General features: G+C 37.7%; 1 protein-coding gene across 1 annotated transcript; it reads left to right on the forward strand.

Annotated features, from left to right (window-relative positions):
- Window positions 1–2,663: 2,663 nt before the first annotated feature.
- Window positions 2,664–8,693, forward strand: LOC111394793 (zinc finger CCCH domain-containing protein 49-like). The gene is made up of 4 exons (XM_023020776.1): window positions 2,664–2,926; window positions 4,527–4,796; window positions 6,405–6,628; window positions 7,685–8,693. The coding sequence occupies exons 1-4, from the start codon at window positions 2,822–2,824 to the stop codon at window positions 8,511–8,513; spliced, it is 1,428 nt and encodes a 475-aa protein (XP_022876544.1). The 5' UTR covers window positions 2,664–2,821; the 3' UTR covers window positions 8,514–8,693.
- The last annotated feature ends 1,660 nt before the right edge of the window (window positions 8,694–10,353 follow it).

The raw sequence follows: 10,353 nt of genomic DNA on the forward strand, positions 1-10,353 counted from the left end.
CAGGAAAGATGGATCAAGACACTGTTGCTTTCTACAGTGCCCTCACATTCCCCTTTTTATATAGTAGGGAAACAAAAGAAAGAAAGAGAGAGTTACTGTTTGGGTTACTGTTCACGTCCAATATTCAGTTTTTGATTCATTTTTTTCATCGGTACAAAAAAAAAAAGAATAAATTACGGTATATTCTTCTAAATCAAAAGTTCTTTTGCTGTTCAACAAAACCCTTTATTACCCACCAACACTGTCATACAACCTAATTATTTGGCCCAATATCTTGAGAGCCCAATATACCATCCCCTAATCCAAGCCCATCAAGAAGACTTATACACAACTCGTTTAAACCCATCCAATCACTCTAACCAGCCCACTACCCATCCCTCTCCTACCACACCACACTCCTGTCAACCTGCTCACGCCAGCCACAATCCAAGATCGCAAAAACCTGTCGAATCATTGTCACCTACTGCACCTTTATTTCCTAATTGCCCACATCACCACCTGCATCAAAGGGAAGAATTAAGGATAAGAAATACTTTGGTACTCCACCATCGAGCTGGGGTCGACAACAAAGCAGCTAATGCTCTTAGCTTTATTACCATTGTACTCCAGGCTGTGATTACTATGGTGGTGGGTTTTTGAGCGTTTAAAAGATGATTATCCTAGTTGTCTTGACTTCGGTATCATTTTTCAAGACCTCGTAGCTAATTCCTCTCGTAATCATGTTGCTTTCTTGCTTAAAGAAGGTTATCTTTTTAAAGTTAACAACTTGTGTATCCCTCTTACTTCACTTCGTGAATTCCTTGTTTGGGAACTACATGCAGGATGTCTCGCAGGTCACTTTGGTCGAGATAAAATTGTTGCCTTAGTTGAAGATAGATTTCATTGGCCTTCCCTTAAAAAGGATGTGGCTTACATTGTGTCTCAGTGTTGCACTTGTCAATTAGGTAAGGCCCAACGTCAAAATACTGGGATGTATACTCCCATCCCCGTTCCTCATACTCCTTGGCATGACCTTAGCATGGGCTTTGTCCTAGGATTGCCTAAAACTACAAGAGTTCATGATTCCATTTTCGTTGTCGTCGATAGATGCTTTAAGATGGCTCATTTCATTCCTTGTTCCAAGCCCATAGATGCATCTTATATCGCTAAGTTATTCTTCAAAGAGGTTGTTCGTCTGCATGGACTGCCAGTCACTATTGTTTCTAATCGAGATGTTAAATTTGTTAGTTATTTGTGGAAATCTATTTGAAAATTGTTTGGGACAACTCTTAAGTTTTCATCATCATTCTATCCCCAAACAGATGGTCAGACAGAAGTAGTAAATCGGAGTTTAGGTAATTTGCTCCATTGTTTAGTTGGGGGAAAACTGGGTAATTGGGATTTAGTATTGCCTACCGTTGAATTTGCATATAATAGTTCTGTCCATAGGTCTACCGATCATAGCCCATTTGAGATTGTTCAAGGTTTCTCCACACGTCAGCCCCTAGATCTCGTTCTGTTACCTACTGATTTTTGTCCTGTTGCATTTGTTCAATCTTTTGCTGACCATATCCGTACCTTGCATGATGAGATTAAAAGAAAAATTGCTTTAAGTAATGACCAGAATAAACTAACAACTGATGCACATCGTAGGCATAGAGAGTTTAAGATTGGCGATTTTGTTATGATAAGACCTGCACTTGAACGTTTTCCAAAACATGCTGCAAAAAGACTTTGTGCTAGATCACTTGGCCCTTTCACTATTATTAAAAGGCTTGGAACTAAGGCTTATCTACTTGATTTGCCGACGTACTTAAATATTAGTCCTGGTTTTCAATGTAACAGATTTATATCCTTATCGAGGCACATTTGAGCCTCGATTTTGTCTTCTAACATGTCTGCAGGACAAGGTTCTCAATCACTCCCTCAACCCCCTATCATCCCATTCTCACATTAGGATATTATTGATGAGGTGCTCGAGACAAGATCATTGCTTACCAAAATGGGGGTTTTCGGAGGTTCCTCATGTGTTGGAAAGGTCGTCCACTCATTGAAGCTACTTGGATTAACGAAGAAGAATTTCGTCAATTGGATCCAAAGCTTTTGGAGGCTTACTTGGACTATACCTCGTCGGAGTCAAGTTCTTCTCAGTCGGTGAGGAATGATGCAACAAGGAAACAATTAAAAGTCTATTCAAGGCAAAAATACTAATAATTAGTAAAATTCAAGTTTATTTAGTAGTTTTATTTTGGTAATGTTCTCTTTTATTTTCAAGTTTGTTTAGATAGGAAGTTCATTTAATTTCAAACTCCTTCCTATATAAAGGGGTTTAGGATAATATTTATGGACACACTTGAATTATAATAAAAAAGAGTATCTCTTGCCCTCAATTCTTCCCTTTGATCCCTCTTATTTTTTATTGTTCCTTATCAATTTGTATACTCCTACATAAGTGCGATTAATCGAGATACGCGTAAATTGGCTCGACACCCACGGTCATTAAAAAAAAAGAAAAGGAAGGTCATTGGGCTGTATATTTTTCCAAAGATTAAGGATCCCATTGTCAAACTAATATTCCGACCAATCTGCTCTTTTGCAAAATAGGGACCCAGAATACAATTTTCCCAATAAAGGCGGCTCAGGAGGCCAAGCCGTAATATAAAATCCAGGAGATGGGAAAATCTTATATTTCTTTCAGGAATAAACGCGAGCCAAACGCGGCCTTATTAATTTGCCCTTTCTCTTTCACATCCGCGACCCTCTCTCAATTTTCATCCTCCATCTCTTCTCCACTGCCGCCAAACCATCACCACAGAGTAAATAATATATAAACAAAGGAGAAATGGCGCATAGGTTGCTGAGGGATGCGGAAGCCGACGGATGGGAGCGTTCGGATTTCCCAATCATATGCGAGTCTTGCCTCGGAGATAATCCTTATGTTCGGATGGTATTTGCGAATCGCTTTTGAATTTTTATCGCTACTCTGGGTTTTACAGTTTATTTGCTTTTCTTTTTTTAGGTATTTTTGTTTGAAGTAAATCTTGAAGCTTATTCATCGATCAGGAGATAATTTCTTTTGACTCTGGCTGCAGGAAGTTCAGAATCTTAAAAGAATTTTTTTTTGTGTTTTTTTAATTATTTCTCAATTTATATACTTGGTAATTAGCTTGCTATTTGCATAGCAAACTAAAGTCTAAAGCATTTTTTTTTTTATTTGTCTTACAGAAACTCCTTTTAATGAAAGAAAAAAAAAAATCCAATCAGAATGCTAATGCATTTTATTAGGCTTTCTCCAACCGCGAGTTTTCCCCAACTTAAAGGGATCTTATATAATTTCTTTCTTTTGGGAATTGTTCCAAGGGCCGTTACCGAATTGTTGCTAGTGAGAATGGTACCAATTTCACTTTGATCACAGATAACTATACAACTGTATATTTCATTGGAATTGGAAAAAACTATTTGTTTGATGAAGTAATTGAATATTATGGTCACGAACTTCCCATCTGAATCTTAGATCGTTAAATCTTAAAGAATTCATGATGAGTGGTAAAATTTTTAGATGAGAGAGGTATTTTCTATTGAATGAGTTCTCACACAGTTACACATGAAAGTAATTAAGATGAAGCTTTGAAAATAAATATGAATAAGGAAATACCACGTGAATAGATGTTTTCAACTGTTTTATAATTTCAATCGAGTATGCAGCAAAGACTTGGCCTATATTTGGTTCATGAAATTAAATGGGGAGGGGTAGAGGAATATATGAGAGATAAGGACACTTTGCTAGCAGACTACTATGTTATCTCACTCAGCCCTGTTTAGCAAAAGAGGGATGGTAGGACAGGACAGCAGAAGATATACTTGTTGAAGATAGAACAATTGATTTTGTATGCGGTCTACCATCACAACCTTGTTTTCTCAGTCTGCAAATTTTGCCCTAGGTTTATTTTTAGTTCTTTATATCTTCCAAGCCCTTCATTTTGAGAGGGAAAGAAAAAGCGAGGCTGAAGTGGTATGCATCCACTTTTGCCTTTCCTCTCTTCCCTGCCTTACTTAAACCAAGTGTTGTGCTTTTTTGCTGCTATTTCAAGTGAGATATATAGGCAGGCTTCAATTTTTCTTTGAAGCATATCACTTTGGAGCAATTTGTTTAAACGTTAATTGTTATTACATAAATCATTGTTAAGTTTTGACTTCAAGTTTCATGTTTATTTGGGATATGTGTTAAATAAATGTTATTCTTGTAATTGTCTTCATGTGTGTTAACATATTTGGTGTAGTTTCAAACTCTTTCTAGATTAGATGGCTTTTATCTATGTTTATTGCTGCAGTAGTCTTATTATATATCTGCTTGTGGTCATTTTTTCTACTCAATTGATTTTGATGTCGTTATTCTCGTCTGTAACCTGGATCTTATTTTTAAGGTCCTCATATTCTGTAGATATGATTTGATAAAATCTATGTATTATGTGTATGGTTCTAATATAATGAATGTAATCTGATTTCTGCCTTTCATGGTCATAAGTAATCTTCTGGTTTCTTTGCAGACAAAAGCTGATTATGACAAGGAGTGCAAGATATGCACACGGCCATTCACAGTTTTCAGGTGGAGGCCAGGACGTGATGCAAGATATAAGAAGTCTGAAATTTGCCAAACTTGCAGTAAGTTGAAAAATGTTTGCCAAGTTTGTCTTCTGGATCTTGAATATGGTTTGCCAGTTCAGGTCCGAGACACTGCTCTCAGTATCAATTCGAATGATGCCATTCCTAAGAGCGATGTGAACAGGGAATACTTTGCAGAGGAGCATGATCGTAAGGTAAGTTCGCTAGAAGCCACATTTTTTCTCCAATATGTTTTGTTGCGTAGGAGTAGAATATGTGTTCATCAAATATAGAAGTTGTTGAAAGAGCATGCAGATTCATGTTAAGTAGTTGGACGACTTATTTCTATAGGTTAGGCCGTTAAGAGTTTCTTAAGATCATGTTCATGTTGCTTGATGTTGGAGATGTTTACGTCAGTCATTCGTCATGAAATTTTACTTGCTGGAGATTAAGGTTTTGTCATAATACTTATATCAAGAAAATGATCACAGTTTCATGCATGTTGTAAAATGTATGATACAATTGATGTATGATAGAAGAGTCAATTGGTGGTTCTTTCTTCGCAATTTTGTTAAAATATATATTACATTTGAAATGCTATAATTAAGTGTACAAATTTGCAAATAACGAGAGAGATGTATAAATCAGTTCTTATTAAGTCGATTCCCTCTCCTAAATGGAACAGAAAAAGAAAAAATAGATTGTATTACTGATCAACACAGGACTTATTGATGGCTCCCCAAAAGAGAAGTATAGATTGTCAAAAGGTTAGATCGGAAGAATGAAAATGGATAAATTTGCTATTAACTTCCTGTTGTAATTGATGGCTCCCCAAAAGAAAAGTAGAGATTGTCAAAAAGGGTAGATCGGGAGAATGAAAATGGATATATTTGTTATTAACTTCCTGTTGTAATAAGAAAAGGTAAAACGTAATGTAACAACACAACCCCTAATCATGCCCCCACCACTATGTATGATTCGATTTGTTTGTGCATTGTCTACTGGGTTTGGCCCCAACATGGATTTACTTGGTGTGTCTGCAATTCTAACCCAAGACCTGAAAGGTTGGGGCCCAACCTCCGGTGGACAATACGTTAGGTAACGGTATGGATTGAACGCCGCATGGACTATGTTGTGCGGATAGGGTTGTGTTGTTACACACGAGGCTTCGGATATGTATATTAGGTCATTCAACTTTAGTGGTTTTTGGAATTAGGAAAACGAAGAAATTTATGAATAAGTTGTGAGTTAATTTTGGTAATTGAAGATAAATAGCTCTTAGGGATGTATCGATGCTTTCTTTTTGTGTTTACTTTTGGTGGTGTTGTCTATGGTAAGATTTTAATAATACTGGGGCGGAGTTCAGTGTCTGGTTGAGTAGCTGAGAATTATTATCTAGGTGCTTAGAAAGGATTTTGGCAGACTGGTGTAGTGAATTAGAAAGCTAATAGCAGAATGAATTTAGGAAAAATAATAATTTGCAATGTTTTATGGATTTTAGGTAAATAAATATATTCTGGACTTTGGGTGCATATCACTAAACTTGTGAGCACATGAAAGAGATAAGTGCTAGTTGGAAACATTAGACTTAATCAATATCAGTGCCTATGACTGGGAGAGATGAAATGAGGAGACAAGCAGTAAAATAGTACCTCTCCATTCCTGTAATTTTCTATGTAATCACGAGGCAGTGAAGGATCATATTATCTTATAGTTGTCAGCTTGAAGTAGTAAATAGTAGAAGATAAACATGAAATACAATGAAGTTTTTATTTTGAACCAATTTTATTCAGCTATGTAGACTGAATCATTGCTGTATGCAGGCTAGAGCTGGAATTGATTATGAGTCTTCCTATGGGAAGGCACGCCCTAATGACACTATTTTGAAACTTCAAAGAACGACGCCATATTATAAGCGAAATCGAGCACATGTGTGCAGCTTCTACATTCGTGGTCAATGTACAAGAGGTCCTGAATGCCCTTACCGTCATGAGATGCCTGTTACGGGAGAGTTGTCGCAACAGAATATTAAAGATCGTTATTACGGGTATGTGAAATTATTAAGCTTTACATTCATTTGACTGGTGTTGGCTGTGTATCAATGCATATAATTTGTCACGACTCTATTACATGTTTTGTGTATGTAATTATGTTCATAAAGTTTTGTGTTTTCCCATCAACTTTATTGGATGTGGAATCCATCCCCATATTTTAATTACTTTTTCAGTGTCTGAATGTCACTTTCTTTTTGTGGTGGTGGGAGGATGTTAGGTGGTGGCGCTCCAACCTTTGTGTGCATTCTCCTCCTTTAGAATTTCTTAATCCCAAGAAATTTGGCGCAAGAGATGAGACTGGAAGTTTATTGAGAATGATTCTTAGTTTGTTGTTTGGCATGCAATTTTTTTTTTTTATTCGATAATTTACTGCTAGACTTTGCAGTCGCCCCTGCAGTTTTTACCCATACTTCTCCCCTCGGGGGAAAAATTACACTAGCACAGCAAATATTTGGGTGGAATAATTCAGTCCTTCAGGATTTTCCTCATTTTTACATTTGTTCACATCACCAGTGTTGTTTAAAGTGTTTGCTGCGGGGTCTTTGAAGATACTATTGTCTGTTGGGATGCGTGCATATATATTTTTGAAATCCTTCCTGTGTAACCTGCCTTTTCATTTCAGTACATTCTTTGTGGAGCTACTGATAGAAATAAACCATGGAAGTTAATTTGGGGTCAATATATGTTATAATGTGCTTTTCTAGTTTCTCTAATGTTTTTACTATGCAACTATTTTTTCATATGTAATTATATCAGTCGGAACATAGAGAATGCAGCACTTCTGAGAAAGACAAAACTCTACTGTACTTCGGTAGTTGTCAGTCTTGTTGTAGTGCTGTTTATTTAGCCTTGTTTGTTTACTGCTAATGTTTGTTGAAACGATTGTTATCTGGATTGTCCGAACTTCTCACATTGATAAAGCCATGTGGACAAGTAATTTTATTGTACTTGATCTTCACGACATGCAACGAGTTCAGATTTCTACATTATTCTTGAGTTCCTTCCTATTATCAACTTTTAGAGTTAATGATAGTATTCAACTCTTGCAGAGTTAATGATCCTGTGGCATTGAAGTTGCTCAACAAGGCAGGTGAAATGCCTTCACTGGAGCCTCCTGATGACGAGAGCATTAGAACACTGTATGTTGGTGGCCTTGACGCTAGAATCACTGAGCAGGATCTGAGGGATCACTTCTATGCACATGGAGAAATCGAGTCCATTAAGATGGTACTCCAACGTGCTTGTGCTTTTGTGTCTTACACAACACGAGAAGGGGCTGAGAGAGCAGCCGAAGAACTTTCAAACAAGCTAGTCATCAAGGGTCTTAGGTTGAAGCTGCTCTGGGGTAGACCACAAGCACCTAAACCGGAATCCGAAGCCTCAGAGGAAGCAAGACAGCAGGCTGCCGTGGCTCATAGTGGATTATTGCCAAGGGCAGTTATATCACAGCAGCAGAACCAGCCTCTTCAGCCACCTGGCTCCCAGGAGCAACCACCACCTATGCCTTACTTCAACATTCCTCCGTTGCCCCAGCAGGATCGAGCATATTATCCCTCGATGGATCCCCAAAGAATGGGTGCCCGTATTCCATTGCAAGAGGGACCGCCTAGTGGACCAACAGGGTCGGGTGAAAATAGGAGCGGGGCAGGGCAGCAGCAAGGACAGCATTATGCTTATCCAGCCATGCCACCACCACCTCCAGGTCAATTCTTCCCTCCATATTATCCACAGTATGGTTATATGCCGCCCCCACCACCACATGCACCTCACCAGCAATACCGTCCCCCTTACCAGTCTACAATGCCCGCCCCCCCACCTCCTTCGGGTGACCAGGCTTATCAGCAGAAACCACTGGAAGGGACTTCACAACAATCGTAGAATTTGCAATATGCTCATGTCTGTTTAAGAAGATTTTTTGTTAACCTGTGATATTTGTGATTCTGCTATGAGATTTGAAGTATGCAGTTTATTGTACGTTTTATCAAGTGCCGTTTGGGGATAAACATGTATCTTGTTGGGTAATCTATCGAGAATATTTCAGTCTGGCATTTTTCCCTTGCTCAAGGTATTTAATGCTCTCTCGTGGACAACAAAACTATTCCTTAATTCTCATGCCAAAGTTGTAGCCTTATTTACGAAATTGTTATATTTAAGTGAAATGAAAGGGGTTCTCTCAAGTTTTCCCTAAAGCTGTTCTGCATTTTGGTGCCTGCATTTGGGGGATCAAGTGAGCAACAAGCTGAAGATATTGTGCTTTTAAATCAGCACGAAGCGGCCTTTACTGGTGAAGAAGCTACTGTAAGTATTATGCCCTAGGTCCAATCAATTTTGGACATAAATACTTTTATATATAATTAATGCAATTAAATGACAGATCTATTATTTAATTAATAGACAATTAAATAAATAATAGAGTCCGTGGATTCAAATATTTGTAATTTATTAATCACAAATTTGGCGGTGTTGGATGTTGCTCTGAAAAGGGCCGCTAATACGACATCGTTCGGGTACGTCAAGAATCGTATGAAGGTTGTGATTGATCAATAAAGGATTCGTCACTCTTAGATAGTAGGAGATTATGATCTGCGTTTCATTCAATTAAGTCAATGATGAAATCCTTGGCCAAGGTGTACTCATAAGTCGAAAAGGAGTTTTCGATTTATATTGACTTAATAGTGGAGTGAAAGATATGATCGATGATCGAGATTGACACAATTCCATATCTCGTAATTGATCGGATCATATTGACGAAGGGATTATAGTTTCACGGTAAGCGAACGAATTTGGTTTTGTCATACCACGTGACATTTCCGTCACATGTATTGCCCTGACACATTGCTAGATGTCAATTAGGGACGGCGAATGTGAATTGATAATAAATTAAAAGGGCGTTTTAATTTATCAATTTTGATTAGATCAAAATAATATTTCACGTCGTTAGGCATCGTGGTCGGGAACCTAATGGGTCACACACAAAAGAGAATTGGAAGATTGCAAATTGCCAATTAGTTAATTTAACAATCGTTGGATAAATTAATTAATTGGATTTGTTATTTATATTTTCGAATTAATTAATTAGATTAATTAATTCACGGACCGGGTTTAATTAATTGGATTAATTGATTATTGGACCGGACCGGGCCGAGCCTATTTGGGTTTATATAAATACATAACTAGGGTTTAGGTCCATTAAGGTTTTCATTATTCTTGCTGGCACAAGAAAAAACCCTAGAGGCTGCAATCATATTCTCTGTGTGGATCACCGTTGGAGGCTGGACAATTGGACAGCTGTGGTGGCGAATCAAAGTTGTGGAACGAAAAGAAAAGCAAAAGGATTGCAGATCTGAAAAAGGTACAATCTTATCACATTTCCTAACCAAACACAATGAGATCTATTGGATGGGAATCGAAATAATTTAATTTTCCGCTGTGTATAAGTAGATTCCCAACAGTGGTATCAGAGCCTACTTTGTGTTTGTTAAAAATTAATTTGCATATTATTGAAATCAAAAGTTGATTATTAATGTTTTCTTGTTTCTAGCAATTTGTCAAGAATTTATTTTTTCAATGTTTCAGAAAAATCTGGTTTTGAAAGAAAAGTTCTTGGATCGGAAAAAAAAAAAAAAGGAGGGGCAGCCGGCAGCGGCGAGCTAGCCGCCAGGCTAAAGCAGCAGCGTGCGCTGCTGCTTAATGGCGGGGAAGCTGCCGCACACGTTGA

The sequence above is a fragment of the Olea europaea genome, chromosome 5, assembly GCF_002742605.1.
Source record: "Olea europaea var. sylvestris chromosome 5, O_europaea_v1, whole genome shotgun sequence".
Classification (NCBI taxonomy): Eukaryota; Viridiplantae; Streptophyta; class Magnoliopsida; order Lamiales; family Oleaceae; genus Olea; species Olea europaea.